This window comes from Mesoplodon mirus (assembly GCF_964341445.2).
Source record: "Mesoplodon mirus genome assembly, chromosome: 6".
NCBI classification, from domain to species: Eukaryota; Metazoa; Chordata; class Mammalia; order Artiodactyla; family Ziphiidae; genus Mesoplodon; species Mesoplodon mirus.
The window spans coordinates 17,674,193-17,699,078 of record NC_138982.1 but is presented as its reverse complement, the minus strand read 5'-3'; the positions used below and the strand labels follow the sequence as shown (position 1 = coordinate 17,699,078).

Here is a 24,886-nt window from a genome sequence, read left to right as displayed (position 1 = left end):
AGGTTTATCTTGCTAAATTTTGGAATATGATGGGTCTAGTATAAATCTTTTACCATGTAAACACACTCTACTAATACAAGCACACAGTTTCTCTAGCAGTACACATAACCAGAGTTGAAATTCATCTGCTCTTCCCACACTGACTACTTAATGGTTTCCAAGTTTTTCATGACAAACCTCTCAGACATACACAAGGACATTTAATGCCTACTTACATTTTACGTGGGCAAATTTGTGTTCCACTGGGACATTTTAATATTAAAGAATAGAAGAGTTAAAACAATGTTTTATTATTCTATGATCATTTTAATCTTCATTATACTTCTCAGAAGCTGTAGTCTATCAACAACCTAACAGGCTCTGTGTGTTATTCACCCACTGCCTATTGCAATGTCTGGTACACAGCAGGTAATAAATGATGAAAAGGGGAGGAAGAATGGATTACTTTCCATTAATTGAGATGCAGAGGTGGCAAATACTTTGGTTTGCCATTTTTTAAATTCCTAACCATTCAGTATAAAAATATGTGTTTGGGGTGAAAATCTCTCCTCCAGCATTATTCATCCTTATGGGAAACACAGAAGCCAACACAGAAGCCAAAAGTAACCAATAAAGATTCTAAAAAATAATAATAATTTTGCAGTTCTCACCATGCATACTTAACCCACTATATGTATGTTACATATAAAGGTTGGGGGGAAGCTACTTAAATAGACTCCATCATTCAAAAACTTGCAATGTAGATGACTCTTCTTCAATGTGGATATGACTTTTAGTTTATCTGAGTTTAAGATGAGTTTGTTTTGGTTTTGGGAGTGTTCTTTTACATATTGGGTATTCTTACGTGTACATTTGTCTTCAATTTATTACTGTGCTATAATTCATGGAAGGCAATATCTGGCAGTAAAATTTCATAATAGTGAAAAAATTTTAATAAATAAAATCATGATGATAATCTTTTCTCATGGCTAGATTTAGATTTCATTAGTTTCCACTTAGCCACGAAGAGATATGAGATAATGTGAAGAAAGTCCATTCAGAACACAGATCTCTCTTAACAGGATTCTTTATAAATAAATGAATTCTTTAGTTATTTCGTTTTTCATGGTTCATTTCTCAGTTGCCTCCCTTAAAGAATTGTTTTATGAAAAGCAATGTCGTCTACCAAAGAGGAATCTTATTTTGGGCATGATAAATTTGGCTCTGTTTTTCTCTAAAACCTTTTTTTTTTTTTTTTAACTTGGCCCATTTGGTAAGCTAACACTGTTTAGTTATAAAAGCTTTATGGGACTGGAAGATGTTACTAGACTTATTTTCAGTCTATGAACGATTTTAGAATATTAGATGAGCAAAGATATCTGAAAGCAAATTATCGTCTGAATGCAGTAACATGGAAAAGAATGAATTACAGATGTAATTTATCCGTCATGAGCAGATCCTAAACACTGATTATGTCCGTGCTTGTGCAGAAAATTGAAAATGATAGAAAAGCTTCCCAGCTTTTCTAACTTTAATTTTCCATGTTTTACTTTATGTAATTTACTGTCAACTATTAACAGCAGATGCTTCCTGCCTTATTTGAGAATAGCCTGGAATTAAGTATAAGTGATTCTGAAAACCAGAAGCCTCCACACCAAGTCTGAATTTTATGCAGAGAGATAAATTCTAAGTTAAGATGCCTGGGGTCGTATGGGGTCTTGAGAAAACAGTTTTTGGATCTCAATAAATAGTGAGTCTCAATCTAAGATGAACTGCAATTAAAATATAAATATTGTTGAATAAATTCAGATAGCATCAGGGACCTCCCTGGTGGTCCAGTGGTTAAGACTTCGCCTCCCAATGCAGGGGGTGCGGGTTCGATCCCTGGTCAGGGAGCTAAGATCCCACATGCCGCACGGCCAAAAAACCAAAACAGAAAACAGAAGCAAATTCAATAAAGCCTTTAAAAATGGTCCACATCAAAAAAGTCTTAAAAAAAAAAAACTGAGATAGCATCAGAAGAATCCTTCTGAGCCTAAACTTGTTATCTAGGGTTAAAATATAGGTGGTTCCCAAGAGACCGATGGTGATGCAGGGAGAGCTGCCCCAGCCTGGTGGCCTGTGGCTATGGGAACTCTCTTATTGGGAATTCCCTCTAGTTCTTCTCTTTCTACTTGTGGTCTCAGAATTAGTAGTTGTGAGAGGGAAGGGAGGGGGAAAAACGGAAAGATAAACCACCAGACACATTTCTCTCTCTCTTCCTTAAGTTTCTCTTCCACCGACCCTCCAATTGCTATGGAAAAGTTCCACCTCTGAACTCTACCACCACCACCTAATATACTGGTGTCCCTGTTAGCAATTTGCCCCCAGAGGGCTGTGTTTTTAATATCTGCCTTCCCAAAGTTTGACACAGGAAGTGTTTAAGTTATACTCCTTGAATTGTGAAATCCCCACCCCCTATCACCTCCTAAATGTCTTTCTTCTCATATCTGGTTCTTTATTGCTGATCCCTTGACTATATCCTGTGATAAAATGGCCAGAAAACAAAAACAAAAAAATCTTAGTTTGATATTTTCACTATGCGCCTATTTTTCCCCATTTCTACTAGTAATCAGAAAGAAACGGTATCAAAACAAAGCTACACTTTTGATAATTTTAGAAAGGAAAGAGAATGGGAAGAAGCTGTTCATCAATATGAAGTTCCACAGTGGACCAGACTCAGAACCAAAAAAGCTATATATTTGAAAAGGAAGCAGGTTGAGACCTTAGCAAAAAAGAAAGGTTACTTGGAAGATATATTAACAAAAAAGTCATCCCACCCAGGGGAAGCTTTTGACATAGCCCCTCATTCCATACCCTGTCTTTAGTCCCTGTGATTCTGAGCCACTACCCTATTGAAAGCCAGCTCTGGGGCACAGGAGCAGCCCAAACATGGAGCTGAGGAAACCTCCCGCACCAGCTTGCAGATAGCGTCTGGGAGTTTGGGAAAGGCTACCTTCCCTGCATTAGGCCCAGATGAATTTCCAGAGCCCCAAACCGAAACTTGAAATGTATTTTTCCCATCGAAACAGTTTAACAAAAGCAGCTGGGGACCTATGACACTAATATTACTTAAGATGTATGATGGGGCAGTACTCAATTATGTTTCTGGGGAGCCTCCTGGGTTTAATTAATAATCAGAGTTTCCAGGGTACTCTTTGCACTGGACTACAACTCAAGCATCCTATGGGTTACTTAGGCTTCCCAGGGTTGGACTAATGACTTAACCACACTGCTTCTGTGGAAAAATGCTTTCTAAACAATTAAAACTTTGGAATATGTTTTTTTTAATACATTGGGGGACAGCCATGTAGTTTATACAGTGACTCCTTAAGATGATTAATTTAAAATGTTTTTCCTACATGGCCATACATTTAAAATAAATATATAATCTTTGAAAGTTGGTGGAGGCATTCTTTTTTTTTTTTTTTTTTTTGTGGTACACGGGCCTCTCACTGTTGTGGCCTCTCCCGTCACGGAGCACAGGCTCCGGACGCACAGGCTCAGCGGCCATGGCTCACGGGCCCAGCCGCTCCGCGGCACGTGGGATCCTCCCGGACTGGGGCACGAACCCACGTTCCCTGCATCGGCAGGCGGACTCTCAACCACTGCGCCACCAGGGAAGCCTGGTGGAAGCATTCTTGATGCTATTTTGTGTTCCCTCATTGATTCATTTGTTGACTTAAAATATAATGTTTTGAGTATTTACTGCTTTAGGCCCTATGCTATAAATCTGCCTGAAATATTAATTTTTATTCTTAAGCACTACTGGTCAGGTATTTTCTTTGCTGAATCCTTGGGATGTGGATATGTAAATTAAGAAGCAATGTTTTACAGGAAAGTGGTTAAAAGTGCAGGCTGTGAAATTAGGTTACCAGGCTTGGAGTCCACATTTTACTGGGTGAATGACCTTGGGGGCATCACTTAACTTCTCTGTACTCCAGTGTGACCATCTGAGAAATGGCAGTGATACCAGTAACTCTTCAAAGAGTTTTTGTGAGGACTAAGTACTATGAAAAAATTAAAAGCACTGAAAATACTGACCAGCATAAAATAATTTTCAATAAATATTAACTCATTTTATTTTGCTTCATACAGAGGAAATAAAGTATATTTGCAGAAGCAGCAGAAATAGGCATCAGAGTAACTACAGATTCTTTTGTCGAAATCATTGAGATCTGTTTTTTATGACATACGTTCCTGTTATATTCCAGTTATAAATATATAACTGTTTATATAAGTATGCACTGGCAATAGGAAAATTTAAAAAAGAAAGCAATTTTTTATTTCTGTATTAGTAAAAATCAATCCATTCGTGATATGCCATATTTTATTGACTAAATATATCATGATTTGAAAGGGAAAAAAAAAAGGCAACTCTAGTTAACGAGGACAGGAAAAGTGAGGACAGGTTTGCCAAGATAAAAAGATACAAGTTTCTCTTCAGAAGTGATCTCCCCTCATACCCAGATGTTTTTCAGGGAGAGATACTTGATTCTGGAGGTTTTTTGGGGGGAAAACAATCTCGCTTACTCCCATCCCAGTAACTGCCCTCCTGAACATCCATTTCCCCCTTCTACCTAAACTACCCAGGGGCACGGTTTCAATCAGGGCGACAGTTAAGTACACAGTTTCCAGCTATCCTTGCTGCCAATGAGAAACCAGGATGAATCACTGGGTGAAGCTTAGAGGACTTTTGCTAAAAGGAGCCTAAGTGGGCTGGGCTGTGGCCTCTTTTGCCCATGCTTCTTCCTGCTTCCTGGAATGCGGATATGGTGGCTGGCACTGCAGTGGCCGTCTTGCAATTTTAAAATAAACCTATAGTTGGAAGTCATGTGTTCCCGAGGACCTAAGGGTGAAGAAACCTAAGTTCTAGTGACTGTGGAGTCATCACATAGGCCTGGACAACCTACTGAGATATAAACCCTTAATTTGTTTATGCCTCATGCTGTGGAGCAAAGGTGTCTGTCTCTGTTACTCAATACTGAATGTAATTCCTTAAAGACAAAATGTCTAAATCATTTCTGTATGACTCCAGAGAGAAATATAAAAAGGAATCAGAACCAACAGTTCTGAAGCTGGGCAGTTAGAAAGCTGGAAAGAACTCAGGGATAACACAAGAAGAATAATACTGGTCAGACACGGCCAAGGCCCAAAGGTATCCAGGAGACAGCCTTTCAATCAAATTATAATGTATAAGGGATTATAACTATCAGTATTTTTAAAACACAAGTCCTTATAATAGAGAAAGTTTTATCTCTAACAACAAATCAAACTATCTCAAAGTGAAAATCTTTCAAAAATGTGCCAGAAGAGTATAAATAATGCTGTAGGTGATGTTCATTTGATGTTTTCTGTGTAAGAAATACAGTATAGGGCTTCCCTGGTGGCGCAGTGGTTGAGAGTCCGTCTGCCGGTGCAGGGGACACGCATTCGTGCCCAGGTCCGGGAAGATCCCACATGCCGTGGAGCGGCTGGGCCCGTGAGCCATGGCCACTGAGCCTGTGTGTCCGGAGCCTGTGCTCCGCAACGGGAGAGGCCACAACAGTGGGAGGACCGCGTACAGGAAAAAAAAAAAAAAAAAAAAAAGAAATACAGTATAAGATAAAAACTCTGTAGTTGTTTATCATAAATAAATATTAGAATAAGATGTCCTCACCAGAATTATTCTTGTTTAAGGTACAATTCACCAAGAAATCACTAGTCTAACAATCTGTTATACTTCAAGCAACTAAGTATTTCTAACAAGCCTTTCCAGTTGCTTTTACTGAAATTTCTGCGTATTAATAACTATCATCAGGGCTAAATCACAGACCATCTACTTAGTTATCCATTTCCACTGACATAATTTTTGGCCTTGTTAACATAGAAATTGCTCCCTTATCTACAAGCATAAAATGTGTTTCTGCTGAAGTTTAAAAAAAAAAAAAAAACACTTAAAATTTGCTCAATAGGATCTCTTTGTAAGAAAATAAGAAGCTTTGTCTAAGTCTGTGGGAAGGCAGAGACATTGCTCAGCATGAAAGGTAACAGATTAGCGATGTTGATAGCTGAAATCCTCTACTTATCCTTGGCAAGGAAAATGACAGGATAAGCTTCCCAAACTAGGTCCCTAGGTGTCTGTGCTGAGTCTGAGAAACATTCAATTTCTCACCTCTCGCGTGAACCAGGCACATGTCACACACGTCCTGAATACAAGATTTACACCACGCTGCATAGGCTCTTTTAAGTCAGTAATAGCCGTCAGCAACAGCCTTGTACATGGAATTGCTTTGAGGCCATTCGTGTGGAATCAGAATTCTGTGTACGTTTAGAAGTCTGAGTTACAATTAAAGTTTGAACTCGATTATAAGTGCCATACTGCTTTAGGTTTAAGTTGTTTTTAGTTTGCCACAAAAGTTGAAGCAAGGTTTAATGCGAAAAAGAAAAAATAGAAGCAGTGTACCATAATCTTATGAAGAAAAAAAAAACTAGTTCTAGAATTAGTGCCTTAGGTATCATGATTCAAAACACGGCTTGAAATTTGTCCAAAAGTTTAAAAATCTTTACTCCTTTAAAAAATATTATTCTTAAAAAAGGCTAACCATAGAATACAAATAGGTAAATGAATAAAGTTGTAAGTATTACCAAAGCAGCTGCGGCTACTGAGAATTTCATTAAAGAAAGGTTTGTGTCAGAGTTGATGACATTACACCTGGCTCATTCACAGGATGTTCTTTACAAAGCGGCGGCATTTCTGCTTAGAAAATACAATTTGAACTTTCATATGATACACAATGCTACCCAATTATGGTAATAGCTCATCTCCTAAATCATTAGGGGGAAATGAGGAAGTCCTGTGCCAACCTGTCACTGAAAGACACACTGAATATGTACCTACAGAGCTATATGTACACACAACACTCTGTCAGAGTTTTAATATCACATGGGAGATGCCCTTAGAAAAACAACAAACAACAATGAAATTCTAGGTAAAAGTTATTTCAATTAGGAGCCTACTAGATCAAAGTTTTAATTCAAAAGTAGATGTTTAGCCTGAAATTTGCAGACACCATTTTGTCAGGATTATCAGCTGAACTGGTTTTAAAGATATTATGGAAAGACTATGCTGGGACTTAGAGTAGCAGCAACACAGGCAACTGCTAAATTGAAGATAAACTGTGCTAACAATGGAAGATCTTCTAAAATGTAACTGTAAATACTTTGAGACCACTTTATGGTCTCAGTCCAGTTATGTCACCCTATCCCCACGTAACCATCTGGAGATTTGGTTTATCTGTGTTACTAACTATGAGTTTTCTAGTTGCTCATTTACCTGGATGTTTACCTATTTGTGTGTCTTCTAACAGCTGATTTTATTACTTCATATATTCTGCTAAGTCTTCAGAGGCACTTTAAATGTGTTCGCTCATGCCCTTGATTCCACACCACTTTGCAGTGGAATCTGGTCTCTGATGTGTCTATGATAAATTTGATCAGCTGGGCTATCTATATACACAAACATGTATAACAGTGAAATGAACAATTATTTATCTTAGACAAAATTGCCCAATTTGATAAGAGAGCAAGGTACTAAACTTTTCAAAGGTAAAAGTTTGCTAGATTTTTGCAAAATGGATAGTAAACATAAAGGTTATATTTCTCCTCCCACAGCACCTGAAAAATAAATGGATATTTGAAAAAGAAGAATTCAATAAGCAAGTCTCTTTCTGCTGGTCACAAGATGAAAGCTTATTTTTTGATAATATAAATAACTTGGTATCACATTAAAATACGGCCTGTAGGCTTTCTTTATATCAACTACTTAATTTTAGTTAAGAGATTATTACTGAAGAAAATAGGTAACTTGCCATTAACGACTCTCTGAATCATCACTCCTGAAACATAATATTCTAAAACATCTTATAGTGTTGACATTTTTCTTTTGATATTTTTCTCTTTTGGTATCCCTTTCATAAGCCATAAGGAAAAAAATCCTCTCCAGCATTAAATAAAACACCTTTTCTAATGTTCAGTATTTCTGAAGTAATAAAACACTCAAATCTATAATCTGTGAGCAATTTAATTCTCAGTATGAATATACTCTTAGACTGTTGGAAATTAAGACCACAAGTGCAAAAGCAAAATTAAGGGAGAAAAATTAAGTGCTTAAAATATTGTTTAATTTATAAATGATAACTCATTATTACATCTTTTGTTCTTACTGCTATCATTCTATTTCAGTATATGCATATGTACGTATACTCCTCATTATTATATATTCTCATTTTACTTAGCAACACATTTACTGTGATGCAGAATTCTAGGTTTTCACGTAGTAAATGCATCTAAGTTAATTATTTAAACTTTAAAATCACCAATATGCAACTAAAAGACTATCAGCTGATTTTCTTCCTATTCCCTTTAGTATGCCAATTGATTTATTTTTACATAAATACTTTCTTGAACTGTTTGACTTCTGTTTTTAATGAAATGAATTCTCCGCCTCTATGTAGAAGTCTGCTATAAACCTAAGTCACCTGGGAGCCTGGCCAAAGTCTGAAACAGCACAGCTGAAGGGTACAGCCATTTCCCAGGGTCCTCTCAGAGAGTATTTGGTTTGCTTTCCTAACTTGCTAAAAATAGTAGATTACACAGTCTACCTCCATCTCAGGGCTCAAGAACTCACAAAAGGCTGGACTATGGATTGTAGCAATATATAGAACACATTTTATTAAAGAAGTCAGGATATTACAAGTTTTCTAAATTCCTTCCGTTTACTCTCTGAAACAATACAAATGATCTAGCGGTTACTGGCATGGAAACCTCATAATGCTCCCAAATTTCAGAACTTCAGGCATGAGTCATAGAATTACTTTAACTGTTTTAAAATATGTTTTTGATCTATTTTAGCCACAAAATTGAACACAGGAAGACTACTATCTAAAAGGTGGGATTCTAAATACTCTATAAAGAATCACATGTGTTAGTTACAAACATACACACATATATATATGAAACATGGCTTTTTGAAACATGAATACTTAATTACACATTCAAATTTTTTTAAATTAATTCTTAACATAATTCACTAACATTTAAGGAGCTGTTGTTCTGGGGATGAAGCTCCACCAGAAATAAATTTGTGTTTATTTTTTCCCTGTTATTTAAATCAAAATATCTTACCACATTTTAGACACTATAAATTAAATTTCAGTTTGTCTTAGAAAGACAAAGAATATGGACAACGTTTGCACTGATTAGCTGCTACAACAAGCTGCTTTCAAAAGTAAATTTAAAATCTTGAAATTATTTGTTATTAAAAGAAAAGTCCTTGATGTTGATGTGGCAGTTGAATCCTGTTAACCACACAGCATGTCATTAAGCAATGCTGCTGCTTTACTCAAAGGGGGACTGTTCCATGGCCACAAGTGAGCAGCAACTAAAAAAATATTTTGAGATGGAAAAATAGCAACTGAATTTTAATGTTTCACAATGTTTCCAAATGCTGTGAAAGCAGGTCTTCTGTGAAACCACTCAGTGTCACAGCCAAGTTTAAGGTCCTTCATTTTGCAGCTACCAGTGCACCATCAACTGTCTGTGGGATTAAAAATTGGATTTACTAGTAATTGGGTCAAAACAGGGTTACTTATGGACACAGCTGGTTACCGACAAGTGTAATTAGCCCTTTGCCCCTCATTTTATGGGTCCCAGTCTCTAATCACACCTAAATTCAGTTGGCAGGAATTTAGGAAGACACATTCACAAGGTACAACCACTGTGCCCTTCATCGATGCCTTTCAAAGGAAAGGGAAAAAAAAGGCCCAGTGGTAATTTATAACTTTTGCTTATTGATCTTTAGCACTATGACACTAAGAACAATCTAACACTATAAGGTATCTTTGTTGTCGTTAATACCTTTTTTTATATTCTACTTTGAAGATAATATCCTTGAGTCTTTGGTGAAACTTTAGCAAAGTGAGCTGCACACATTGGACCAAGAAGCAATTTACTGAAATAGTTAACTCACAAGTTAACTCCTAACATTGGGGTGAGTTATGAGTTAACTTACATGTTAACTATTTCAGTTAATTCACCCCTATGGTATTAAAGAAAGGTTACTGTAGCACTATTTTTTTCTTTTTGCAGAAGACAAAATGGATCTATGAAACCTTCACTTTTCTATATATGTTGAAATAACAGCGACTCCCCTCTCCAAGGTTCAAAGAGTGAATTAAACCAGCACAGTAATATTAAAAGGCAGTTCATTAAACCAAGTATGTAGAGAGTACCAAGGAATCGTCACACTTCTAGTCGACCTTGCACATCAAAATTAAGACATGTATGCTATCTTTTAAAAGACCCACTTTCAAACATGATACCTGAAATACGAACCCAATGACATTTTTGAATGTCGAAATATACTAAAGTGAACTTGCTGGCATTATGGTGCCCACAAAAGCTAACTTTTAACACCTCTAGCTGAGACTGTTACAAATAAAAACATAATAATCAGGAGGTAACAGAAAATAAACTGCTAAGTTACTTCACGTTAGAATTTTAGAAACTTAAAAAATCCAATTAATAATACTACTCAAGCGTTTCTACTGAATTATAAAAGTCACATTCGACAAAGTTTATGCCTCTGATAGGGTACTGTGGTAGCAGCCCAGAACCTTAGAAAACATAGAAAGTTATGTTTCCCACAAAATGCATTGCTTCTGGCCTTAAAATAATATCCTCATACAACAAAAAGGAACTCCATAATGTCAAAACATTAATATAAAAAGTCTATCCAAGTTTAGCTGACAAAATCTGCTATACTTTTACAACGGTACAGCACGTTTTCAAACAAGCAAAAACAAATCATCCCCATTCAGCTAGTGCCATGGCCTTGTATATAATCTATGCACATGCTAACACACACATGTATCTACATTGACTATTCCTATAGATAGGCACTGACTTAGCTATTATTAAGTACAAAGTAGCCTGACACCTTCTGCTCTAGAAAAAAAAAAATCACAGCATTAAAGGACGGAGAAAGTTATTCATAACAAAGAAAGTTTGGCCAGACTTGGTTCTATTGCTTCTCAGTAAAGTCCCCCACCTCAACATCATCAAGAACACACCGTATAACTAAAACTATTAACACAGCAATCCATAATTCCAAACTCAGTGGACTGTATATCCATATCCCCTTTATTCAATTATTGCATATCCTTAAAATAATATAATATTTACTCACTTTCAATGAATCAAAGCAGGCGATTACTCGTCCATTTTCAACTTGGCAGCTTTTCGAAGGATGTGCAAATTTACATTCCGTGTCTGGCCGTGAGCAAGTCCCCCTTTGGAACTCTCTACATACTTCCAGTGTTAGCCATTTTGTGTCCCGAATTGGTGTGACACTAACAGCCATGTTTAGATTTTACAGGTAGTTAAAATTTTCAGTGAAACCAACAAACCCAACCCCCCCCCAAAAAAAACAGTAACAACCAAAAAAAGAAAAAACTGAACTGATAAAACTGTAAAATGATGATGAAAATGTCTCCTCCAAAATACTTTTCCCCCACTCCCTGTTTTAAAAGTACATGGAAAATTGTGTTGTCAATATCAAGGAAAAGATCTCCCACTAGAAATTCACAGCATGAAACTGTTAATTCAAAGAGGTTTTGGTTTTTAGAGAAATACTAGGATCGTAAGTAGATGAACGTTTAAAAGTAGGGCCTCGGATCAGCCTTGTGCTCTCAGTAACCCCTTCCCAGTGCCAATTTGGAGCCCAAAATGCAAGCATGAAAACGTGGCAGACCCTTTGACACCGAATTTCCAAGCTGCTTTCAGCAAAGTTGTCTGAAAGGGAATCTCCTCACAGCTGAATTTGCAATGGAGTTTGGTGATGCAATCGGTATTGATTAGTTTGGCATAGACAGATGCAGCAGTTTAGAGCAAAATCGAGAAAATGATTTTTTTTTTTCCTCCTTGATTTCCTGGCAGAAGATATCTTACTTTTTCAGCAAACTTTTCTTTTAAAACTAAAGCAGCCTAGGGCAATGCCAGATACTTAGAGCTTTTCTCTTGATTATAAGTAGAAATGGGGGTGTCTGGGCTAGAGGTGGAGGGTGGATGTGCTGTCGTCACAGTCTAGCTGGCAGCAAGCAAGGCAAAAGCAGAGACTGCTCTAGAAGCGGTTCCAAGCAGCAGAGACGTCAGGAAAGGCACTTCTTAGTACCAACCTGTAGAAAAAAGAGATAGGTTAAGATTTACTAAGTAGCTCTTCACTGATGTCCTACAGTATCACAACCTTGCCATGTGCTACCAGACTAAGTAGTATTCAAGTCAGCCTCTCTCTCTCCCTTTCTCACACACTCACACACACTCTCTCTCTCTCTCTCACACACACACACACACACACACACAATACTTACAGTGAGGCATGCTGCAGCCAGCCATCGTAGATTTATTAAAAAAAGGGGCCGTTTCCCCTTGTGAAGCAATGCATGATAGAGAGATAACCAATCACAGATAGTGTTGCAGCAGTATTCTGGGCAGAAAGCCAATAGTGTGGGTTGTCTTATGAAAGGTCGCGCCTGTCAGATGTTCATTACTATGCTATAAGCACAGAAAATGTCCATCAGATGTGACTTATTCCACTGCAAGAGGACGAGCATGTGGGTTTTGAATTTACCCAACATGCAGTTAGTGGACTAAACCATGTTAGTTTCAAAACAGCTTCTCAAACAAGTCCAAGCACTTGAAGATCATTATCAGGAAATAAAAAGCAAGGTTTAAAAACTGCAGCTGACTTCCAAGCTGCTCCCCCTCCGGCTCCGCGCAGGCACGGGCACTGAACAGCCTGCTCCTGCTGTCCTGACACGTGAATAAAAAAGGAAAGGGGTGTTTACAAATGGTACATTCTCCTGACCTATCCAATTCACTTCCTTCTACAGCCCAAGTCCTGCCCCTCCACTGAAAGCGGCACTCATACTGTAAAACTATTCCATTCAGCCGGCAGACACTTTGTCAATATATCACAGGCAGGCGAGATATGAACAAAAGCATCCTTTATTCTAACATTTTTTAAGCAGAAGTTGAGGTCATGTGGGGAAAATAAGGAGTGCAGTGTTCCAGTGTGGCTGGCAAATCTGAAGTCAACCTCAAGGGAGAAAGTGATTCCATCGCAGAAACATTAAATATTAAGTGAAGAATTTGATTTGGGCAACATGATGCACTTCAGAGGTACGAATGAAGCTGGAGGGTGGGAGCTGGGGAATCCCCTATTGCCTAACGATCTATTAACTCAGACCGATCTACAGCTGGGCATTTTTGCTTTTAACAACTTACTTTCTCTTTCAATCTAGATGGAAACACTTTCAGAAAATGCTCAGTAGTTACCAAAAGCATACTCTTTTCCCCCATTTTGAAAGATACCAAAGAAAACAAGGCTTTAATAACTCTAAAAGTTTCACACTCTAAAGAGCAATGACACAGTATAATAAATAAGTGTTAGGTTACACTTCTTCAAGGGCCAAAAATGGCCAACTAGCGTATAATATAGTTATAATTTGGAAATTAGAATACAGGATATGAATATGAATATTTATACATACATATAATATAAACCATGGATATCTAGCCGAAATTTTTAAAATTTATTTTAGAACTAATACTGTCATTCTTAACATTAATTTTTTTAAAACTCCCAGAGACTAGGTTTAGAAAATATTGTAGTAAGACTACAACTTTTGGAAAGGTTTTAAAAAGAAAAAAACCTCATACTGATGCTCCAGAAATATTTTTGTTTTTAAAAAATTTTCCGGTCCTAATTCCTGGTTCTGTAAAAACAAAGCCAAGTTGGTCACAAACTCTTTAAGATTCATCCACCTTCCTCAATGTTTACTCTGCATTCAAAATTTCTCAACTTCTTCATGCCTTGCGTATGTACCACATCTGTGGTCAACATCTCTTTTGTCTTTCTGGAATCTTCAAGAGCTTCACCTGCAACTCCCTTACCTCCTTTAGAAGCTGGCTAACATGTCACTTCTTCCAAGAAGCTTTCGAGATGTCACTTCCTCCGTCTCCACCCACCCATATATTAACACTGTCTCCTCCCAATTACCTCTGCTCCCCTATACGGTGTTTTATTTGCTTACATGACTGACCCGCTAGCCTAATGTTCCCAAGGACAGAAACAATGTTACTCATCTCAGTAACCCTAAGTGCCTGGCTTAGGGATGGAAAACAGATGGAGCTCCATAAACTGTGGCAAATTAAATGACTGATTTCTACATGCGAACTGGAATTCACTTTACAGCACATAAATACACAAACACATGCAGGAACACACCCATATAAACAAATACGAACACACACCTGAAAACACACACACTCACTCCTCACTGTCTCTATAAATTTCTATATGCTAGGGTCACTCAGGCCTCCCACTGTCTAGGAATCCTCCCCCTGGCCCTGGACAGCTCCCTCTCACACTCCAGCTCTTCTAAAACTTCATTGCTCTCAAGTCCCTCCTCCAACATGTTGGTCTCACTACCAACAGTAGATGATCTCATATGTCACAAATATTTCATAGTAAAAATAGTGGCCCTCAGGCATGGACTCTCTCTCACCTTCCCACCACCCATCTTTAAACTATCTTTCTGTAATCTTTCTTCTCAGTCTCCCAGGAGCTTTCCCTTCTCCTGCCCAAGGTTAAGCGGCCACCTTGACTGGCTCCTTCTTGAGACTTCTTTCCCTCTCAACTCCCTCTCTATAGGAACACCTGCCTTTCCTGCAATTCCTTCTCTTAGCCCTCGAAGTGCCGAAGAAGCTCTAAACTGGAAGAGGGGGGCACAGCAGGAGGAAGAGGACCTTTCCTAGTTACACATCACCTCTCCCTAATGCTTGTAATCCAACCTTCCCAAACAAATGTCTGAAGAGTCACCTCCACGTGCTGTTTTCCTGCTTCTCCTCTGTTCGTGTTTGAATCTGTATCAGTGTAACCTCCATAACTATTACGTTAGTGCTCAGCGACGGTCCTCAATGCTCCCAACAGAGCCAAATCCGAAGACTACCTACGCATAGTCCCTTGTCAATTACTTGACCTCCAACAGCCCATACAACTCCCTCTTTCTTGTCCCCTTTTCCTCATCTTGAATGGACACATTTTATCTTTTTGGTTTCTCCCAGCACTGCACCTCTATCCTCCCTGGGAGAGAGGAGCTGTGAGGAACTGCCGAGGTTCTTGGCGTTATGTCACACCCTCACCCTCGTGAGCTCCTGGGACTTGTTACATGCTAACCCTTTGTTTGGTCTGACACATACTTCTTCACCCCTTCAACTTGGCAAATCCCTTCTCCTTGTTGAAACTGCTATTCAAATATCACCTTCTGTAGAAGGCTGGGCCAACTCTGATAAACATTATTCCCTTTCAGAATATTCTCAGTACTTTGTATCTCTTGGTACTTTTGCCCCCAAGGTTATAAACTCCATGACAATAGAGTGTATTACCATTTTTTTTTTAACTCAGTCCCTGGAACATAACAGATGTTCTTAAAATGTTTATTAAAAGAATAGGGGGGCTTCCCTGGTGGCGCAGTGGTTGAGAGTCCGCCTGCCGATGCAGGGGACGTGGGTTCGTGCCCCGGTCTGGGAGGATCCCACATTCTGCGGCTGGGCCCGTGAGCCATGGCCGCTGAGCCTGCGCGTCCGGAGCCTGTGCTCCGCAACGGGAGAGGCCGCAACAGTGAGAGGCCCGCGTACCGCAAAAACAAAACAAAACAAAGAATAGGTTTTATTCAACCTACTAGGAATAAACATGTTTGGGAGAATGTGTGTCCAGTTCCGAGGAAAATTTCATCATGATCTATGGGATCTAAACAATATGAGGAAAGACAATGGTACCATTAGAAATATCTTCACTGCTTGCTGGTTATTTCTAAATACAACTACCAAATTAATTTCTAGGGTTGATTATTTTTCCTTTCTACAGTGTTACAGGTTTAGTTCCACTCAAGTACAAAATATACTTTAATTACTAAAATGCTTGTAAATGGGTGTCCTGATTATTTATATTGTCTGTAGCAGAGAAATCCTATTTACATCAAAAAGTATCACTGAAAGAATTATAGATATGTATTTGTAAGCTGAAAATACTATTATAAAATGTACTAGACAAGGATGATAATCAAAATATTTATAATTAGCCAGGCATGGACAAGTGAGCAATCAGATAGGACACCGACTTTTATGAAACAGTCCAGCTGCACCTGATAATGTGTGTTCCAGCCTTTGATACAGGGCACTGGGACTAACAAACTCAAACTTTATCCTAATAATTGGTTTGACTAAATTGCTGATATCAGAATACTGTCTTGTAACCTTTTTCTTTTTCTTTATTGAAACATAAGAATTTCAGAGGAGACTAGAAATCTTCATAACTGAGTGCTCTGATAAATTAAGATTTTATAGGATTCGGGTCAATACTTCAAATGGCAATGGATTTTTGTTCTACAGATAGAGACAATGTTTAAAAGTGTATGGGTATTGTTCAGATTGCAGGAATTCTTGCAAACATATTTACCCTAAAAATATGTGTTGTTTGTAAATAATTACTGAAAGAAATACTTCTACTGTAAAGATATTTACTAATAGGTAAATTGTCTCCGAGGTAAATTTTTGACGAATATTTCAACGTATTATAATAAACCTCCCTGAACAAAAACAAACAAAAGAAATGATTGGGAATACAACCGTTTTTCAGTGAGAATCAAACTTTAAAAACCTGCATAACAACAAGCCCTCTTTTACCTGTTGATCAAATTCCAAACACTAAACTGTAGAGTTCCTCCTATCATGGGACATGTTCTACAGACAGGCATATTCTTCCCAAGAAACAAGACCAATTTCTCCTTGAGTGATATCAGAGTTCACATGTATTTTCTACTTTAAGATAAGAGGAGGTAAATAGAAAGGAAAAGAAGAAAATGTAAAGATAGAGGAAAAGAAACCAAAAACAGGATAAAGTTTAAAAAAAAAAAAACCACGGGGAATTACAAATAATTACTCTTACAGCAATTGATATATATTAGCATTAAAGTAACAGTGGATGGCTTCATATAAATATCTATTTAAGGGTTGCATAGATTCTGCAGTAAAGGATAAACAGACACTTACAAGGTATAAGACTAAAATTCTGTTTCGGAGAACTGGATGGCCTCTATAAACAAGGTTAAATTTCTTAGTCATCTATGTTTACTAATCAAATATAGGCAGATTGGTTCTATTACATGCCAGAGTAGTTAGCTGGGAACTTGGGGGACTTTTTCATAACTTTTGATTTTGAAATAAGTTACATATTGAGGAAGTTAACTTAGTAATTATTTGAGGGTTTTTTTTTACTTACTAAGACAAGTTTCAATCTAACTGGAAGAGATGGCCAACTTGGCTGTGTATGTTTGGAGCTGACAAGAAGAAGCTCCTCGTCCAAAACAGTTAACTTTTTCCCCTGGCTCACTGGTGTCGACAAGTCCATAATTAGCAATGCATTACTTTAGTAAACTAAGTTAGCTCACAGTACAATTTTGCTCATGGCTTGTCCCAAATATTAACAGAGATTTCAGTAAACAAACAACTAACTAAGCATTTCTGGAGGCTGTATAGTTTTTTCTCTACTCACTAAGGTACTAAATAGAGTAACAAAGTTATTTATCACGTGGGAAAAACTGTGGTCTGAATGGGTTAATGCAATCTTCAGCAGTATTCAACTCCATATAACAAAAAGCTGAGATCAGTGTTTCTCAGTGAGGGGTAAGCACACTACCGGTAGCGCCCATGGCGATTTTAAGTGATGCAGAAACAACATAATTTTAGTAGATGCATCGGAATGCTAAAACAAGTTTGTCAAGCCTGTGGACATCATAACTTAGGATGAGGCTAAAGTATAATAAAAAGAATTTAAAGAATAAGACTAAGTAAATATATTGCTAAAAATCATGAAGGAGATATGCAAATGACTGAAGTTTTAGAAAACTGCTGAGAAAAAAAGATAACTTTCAACCACAAATCCCCTGGAATGGCACAGCGATGGGCAACGTGGCTTACTGGTCTGACGCTCTGCACTGTGTTTTGGGTGACAAGCTGCTAGCAAGGAAAGCAAGATTATGTTTACCAACTCAAATAAGTAATCGAAGGTCTATCAAAGCATTCCTTTAGAATTCTGATAGGTTTGATTACCTAATCATCAAGTGGTCTCTTATTGAAGGATACTGAAGGAGTGTTGGTTAGGTGATGCGCTATTGCTAAAGATTTGAATTCCAAAAGCAACTAACTAAACTGTACTCAAATTAGAAAATGACTCTTGTCCCTCAAGTATTTACATTTCAGACAAAATGAAACATGAAGCCTCTACTCAGACAATGATTAAAAAGTGAATTTTGAATTGATTCCTATATCAGGCAAAATTTTAAAACTTAAAAAGACATAAGAAGGGGCTTCCCTGGTGGCGCAGGGGTTGAGAATCTGCCTGCCGATGCAGGGGACGCGGGTTCGTGCCCCGGTCCGGGAAGATCCCACATGCCGCGGAGCAGCTGGGCCCGTGAGCCATGGCCGCTGAGCCTGCGCGTCCGGAGCCTGTGCTCCGCAACGGGAGAGGCCACGGCAGTGAGAGGCTCGTGTACCGCGAAAAAAAAAAAAAGACATAAGAAGATAAAGATCAGAACGACTCACTGCATTTTGTAGACTGAACCACTAGTTTTGCTCCTAACTGTGCCTCCTTCCAGTCCCTACAGCAAAGTTATCTTCCTAGAAGCTTTTCCCGCCCACTGTCAAAAGTATCCAAACCTTCTGTTCCTCTCAACACCAGCCCAGACTTGCCAGCCCCTTATCCTGCTTTACTCTTCTTCACAACAGTTGTTAGTATTTGGCATAATACTATGTACCTATTTCACTATCTGCTTATGAGACAGTTTAAAACACTGAGATGCCACCTTTACAACTGAATGAAACCACCAGCAAACGCCACTCTTTGGAAAAAGCACAAGGCAGTGAAGTTAACATAGAACCATATGTATACACCTCCTTCATTGTGAAGTTGATGGAAGTTTTTGTTTTTTTTTTTTAATCCACGGAATAATTTGAAACAGTTCCACGTGGCTTTGCAAATTTAAAGCATGTAAATAATTATCTGTGAATTTCTGACAGAATCAGTCTTCAACTCTGGCAAAAGAAGGGAAAATTTGCATTTTTTTCTGATGATATTCAAACAGGCAGTCTTTTAACATTTCCCTCTATTCCACGAGAAAGTATAATAACACTACGAATGTTACTTTATCATTCTTCAAGATGAAATACTAATCCTATTTAGTGTTTTATTTATTCTATATATTACCCAAAGAAGTTGTTATCTTGTTAGGCTTAGGTAGTCATTTCTCATCTGTCCATGTCATTGAATATTTCAGAATAATAATCAGGAAGTCAGAACACAAGTCTACAATAAAATTAACAATGTTGATATGTGCTCAAAGAGCTAAAAGACGGAAAAACCAAATCTAACCATTCTGGCAGTTTTCAGGAAGAATGGTACATTAACCCATCTGGAATCTACCAATGTGAAATAAGCATGATAAAACTGTGAATGTTAAATGGAATGCAATACATTGTGATACTGTTATTCCCAGGGCAATAATGCCATGATTAGGGACTTTGATTTTAAAGTTTACTTAAATGAGTTATATTTTATTTGGCACAGTAACTAGGGGCCAAAATCTTAGCTTTAATTTTCAATCTTTATACCTTCTGAACAATATCACCTAGCTTCTTACTGAGGTTGGTGGTACCTCCACCTAAAACATGTTTAAATATTATCTTCATTGCTTGAGGAATGGTAGCAAATTCATCCATGCTTCCCTAATAACATTATTGCACAACTCAAAAATAACTACAAAGTTGATTAACGAGAGACTTGAGGAAATATTCCCACGGCACCCTGTGCATCAGTGAAACCTGCTGCATGTGTACCTCTTTGCCCCACTGTTTCCTTCCAAGGCAGAATCATTCTCACAACAAACAATGGTCATTAAGAGCTTCTCCATAATTAACCTATGCCTGTTTTCCATCTGAGTAGGTTCAATCGAGCAAAATTATAAAACCAATATGTAAAGAAGTGACAAAAAAACAAAAAAATTCTGACCAAAATATAAAGCATATCTCTACTAGAACCAAATGATCATAGTTGTCACACTTTCCCGAATTTCTAAAATTTTATTGTAGCAATAGCCCTCATTACCATCAACTACATGCGAGCACAAAAGCTTGATCTTAACAGATAAATCTTGAATTTCCAGATGTCTGATTTAAAACCTAACCTAGTAACCTCAACCTGGGAAATCTTACTGGCTTATTTCTATAGAAGACTGCCCAAAATCTGTTGCTTAATTATTAATCATTATGAGAAAAATATGTAAAATCTATGTTTATAGTTAAAGAGATCTAAAATAATTATTCTTCAGAATATAATGAATGATATCAAATATGAATATAGGATGGTATTACTTGAATGCATCCTAATTAAATGAATTAATGGACTTCTCACGACAAAACACAATACATACATAATTCCTCCTTTCCATTTAATCAGTAAAAGTCCCCATCACTTCACAAATGTATCTCTTATTGCAAACTTTACAAATACTCAAGCCACAAAGGTACCACACAGTTTAACGTTTCAATCCTAGGGATATTTCCTTTGATTTATATATTTGACCTTAAAGATTACCTTTTTAACAAATACATTCAAACATACTTTTAATAATATACCAATGTCAACTGAATTTATTCCTAATAAAAATAAAATATTAGAATCTGTTTGACTTGAGCTTTTCTAAAAAAAAAATCACAAATTCACATACACTCACATGCAAATGAGAATTATGTTTTCCCTAATAGTGAGTCAAGACTTAGTTGTTTTTCCCTAGTTTAAAAAAAGAGGAAGATAGGTTATAAAACAAAGACATGCATTAATAACTCATTTTCACTTCAATGTAGCTGAAGTATCTTTTGGGGAATGTTCCATGTAACAAATATACTAAACTAGGTCTCAGATGCTGAACAACAACAAATTATGCTAATATTATTGCAACTGCTATAGAATAAGCCAGAGCTTCAGAATGTATTTTGCAGAAGCCTAAAATTTCAAAAAGCAGCTCCACAGTGGCAACAGGGAGGCATATTTTGTTTGTGCCTACCTCAATATTTATTATGAGGCTTAACTTATAAAAAAGAAAAACACACTGAGAGATTCTGCACATCTTGAAAACATAAGATTAACTGGATAAAAAGGTAATTTGTCTCCCCAATAACTAAATTTATATTTATACATAAATCATTTACCACACTTTTGTGCCACGAAACATACTTAAGAACTGAAATCTCATTATATGAGCATCAAAGGACAATGCAGATCTAGAATCTCTGACTCATTCATTCACAGGAACTTTTGCAGACATACATGGAAATGCACGTCTCGTGGAGCTCACATTCAGAAAGAGATGTAAAATAAAACAAAGAAAAAACCTATCATGTGGTGTGATTAGACGGTGAAAATAAAGTATTCTCAGATTTGAAATGTAAAGCCTCAGGAGCAAATTAAAAGTTGAACTAAATACTGTTTATTTAAATTTTGAGTTTTTCTCCCTCTACACTTAGACTTTCACATCTCCAGAGACTACAATAACCTGAATTATTTCAAATCAAAGAATTAACAATTTGCACTCTTAACTATGGTTCTGCCTTATTTTGTGATTGAGAAGTATGGGTATAAATGATAAGGCTATTACCTACATAGAGATAGATGCTACTAAATAATAATGGAAGAGGTAGTAAAATATAAGTTCAAATGACGAATAGAAACCTCTAGCAAGCAATTTATATGAATCATGTACATTAACTCCATGTATTTTTTCTTTCTTTTTTTTTTTTTTTTGGTTTTAGACGTTGCTAAATGAATGCATTTTCACTGTAATAAATTTAAACCATACAGAAGGGTTTTCTTGAGAATTCTCCATCCTTCCATTGCCAAATCAGACCCCCTCTAAACCCAAAGGTAACCACTATTATTAGTATGGTGTGTCTAGTCCTTTTTTCCATGCATTTCTCATACACATACACACATCTACAGATACAACACACATACACAGTTCACCATTTTTACCAAAGTGATGGAAACATACTAAGCATATTATCCTGAGGCTTGCTTTCTACAATATATGTTAATGACCTTTCTTTATCAATAGAAATAGATCAACATAAATACTTTTTAACAACTGTGTATTACTTTACTATATGTCCATTTCTTTACTAGTGGTCACCTAAATTAATGCCAGTTTTTCATTACTTTAAGCAACGCTGCAATTATAAATACAAAACTATGCATTTGAGTGGTATTAATAACATAAACACTTAGAACATAAAGTATATGCATATATTAACTTCGAACTAGAACAGCAAACTTCTTCCAAGAAAACATTTATCAATACCTGCTTCTACCAACAATTAATAACGTGCTTTTCTATATTTATTAAATCTATGCTAGACCTAAAAAAGATACTATCCTTAAATCTAGATTGTAAATTTCTATTGTAGGAACAGGTTAAAGGTATATGCCTTTCTTCCCATAAATAGAACTTAAAGCCTTGCGTTTCTGTTTTGCAAACTATTTTCAACTGTTAGCACTTACATGGCAGTTAATCAATGGAAACCTTTGTAAAATCAGTTGTTCAACTCCTGTTATTTCAAAATAAACGATCTAGTTGCTAAAACAATTACAAAATTTATATTTTGTAATTATTTGCCAAACAACAGGGGGCTGGAAGTCTGAATAAATGTTTCAGTTGACAGAGTATCAAAATGGACAATATATAGGTTACTATTCTTTTCTTATTAATAAAAACAAAATGTGTAGTTAACAGAGTCTGCGGGGCATGTTATATTAGGAAAATCTCTGACAGCACAATGTCATATGATGAAGGGAATGCTTTTTTTACACATCATTTCTACAAATGTCAGAAAATATCCTGCTTCCCCCCTCCTTTTTTAGACACTAATTGACTAAAGGAAATGGTTTCTGACAAGTGCTATAAATAATGCAATGCATTATCAAACTAGCTAAGGCACAATAGAACGCTGGTGAACTCATGTAGGCCCAAACACATTTCCCCGTGTGGTTATTTCTCCTGAGGCCAGGGCTCCTCTTGCCCTGGAATGGAGCATTCTCCTGAAGTGGCATGCACTTCCAGTCTAAAGAACCGAGATAGGTATACACTTCTGTATGATCTTGCCAATGGACATATCTCCCGTTAGAAAATAAAACACTCTCCTCTCACTTTGCCCTCCTCAAACTCTTTCTCGCTTATTAAATAACAGTTCACAGAATAAAGAAGAACCTCAAACTGGATTTTCCAAAGACTTAAGATGGCTGGTTGGCAAAGTGCGGGCATTTCTAATGCTTTTATTCTCTTTTTGACAATGTGCTTTTACCATGTTGTCAGAGTATAAATAAAGTCACACTTCTCAGGAGATAAGAGCAAGATTCTATTCCTAGGATTTTGTACTTTCCAAAAGAGCATACATACTGAACACACTATGAACAAACTAACATGGCAACTTGAGGTTTGGTTCCTTTGCTAAACAGAAAAAAGAACATCCCTTTCTTTAAGTATTTTAATTGCCCGTAAGGTTCTGTGCATTCTGGAAAAGCTGTAACCCATGAGGAAATCTGAAAAGTGGACTATACCCTCCTAATGAGACAGTGATTAAATCTCTATGTTTTTCCACCAGCATCATATGCACTTAAAAAGCAATGACCTGCTTTCCATGGCAAATCACAGTGCATATGATGTTGATGGAAGTATGTGCAGTTTACCGTGTGTCAATTACATTTTAACAAAGCCTTTAAAAAAAAGGCTAAGAACAGACATTTGTCTCAACAAATAAATGTAGCAAAGAACAGAAAAAAAAATACATATTCCTGGGACCTACCCTAGACCTATGGAGGATAAAGACCAGTAATCTACATTTTAAGCAAACTCCCCAGGCTATCCTTAATCTCAATAAATTTGGGCAATCATAATCAACTAAAGCTAAAATACTACTTCCACGAGAGATTGTTTACTGCATTTCTACCTAATAATTTCCCAAAAGATGGCTTATTTGAGATCTGGCATTGTTGCTTTTGTTGTGGTCATCCATTTACAATGCTTGGTGTCAGTTTATTTATCTCTTGTAAAAATAAAATACAGTGTGTGTGTGTGAAAAAAATAAAATAAAAAGTCAAAAAAAATGGTTAAGATGAGATTTGGTGACATGATTTTTGATTATATTCTATTAACTACTTTAGAAAATAGACATACCTGCAAAATGTATGCGAAGTTCTGTTATATTCGTTTTTTAAAATATTATTTTAAATCAGGCACCATATATGCCCCTCCACATCATTCTTATTTATAATGAGAATAATTTATGTAGTAAAATTATTTTGCAAAAAGATGAAAAAACAATTAAGCACCTATTCAGTCACTACAGTAAGATAAAATAAATTGTCAATAGTATAGATAAGATATGAAGGATTAATGTATGTATGGGAGTGTAGATATACATGTATGTGTGTTTGTGTCTGCATGTGTATCCAAAGAATAAGGAAAAACTTTGCATAGGAATTAGTCAAATCATGTTCTTCATACATAACTAAAACCTAGCTTTTTATTTAAATTCAAGTAAAACCTTTGTATTAAATTTAGTAGGGGGGAAAAAAGACTTAAATAATGCTTTAATCTTCTTCCAGGAAGAACCACTTTAGTTTGGATAAAACTACAAACTATGTATCTTCATTAAAAACCCG

At 36.7% G+C, this 24,886-nt stretch overlaps 1 protein-coding gene across 18 annotated transcripts in view; it reads right to left on the bottom strand.

Moving 5' to 3' along the window:
- The window catches only part of MBNL1 (muscleblind like splicing regulator 1), a 179,548-nt gene that overhangs the window by 136,562 nt on the left and 18,100 nt on the right, over positions 1-24,886 (bottom strand). For 17 of the 18 annotated variants that reach the window (XM_082624989.1, XM_082624994.1, XM_082624982.1 and 14 more), the window contains exon 2: positions 11,246-12,233. The exons of the other annotated variant lie outside the window; for it this stretch is intronic. In XM_082624989.1, coding sequence (XP_082481115.1) covers positions 11,246-11,419 — 174 coding nt within the window. In that variant the 5' untranslated portion in view covers positions 11,420-12,233. The remainder of the gene's footprint in view (positions 1-11,245; positions 12,234-24,886) is intronic. 18 annotated transcript variants of the gene reach the window in all.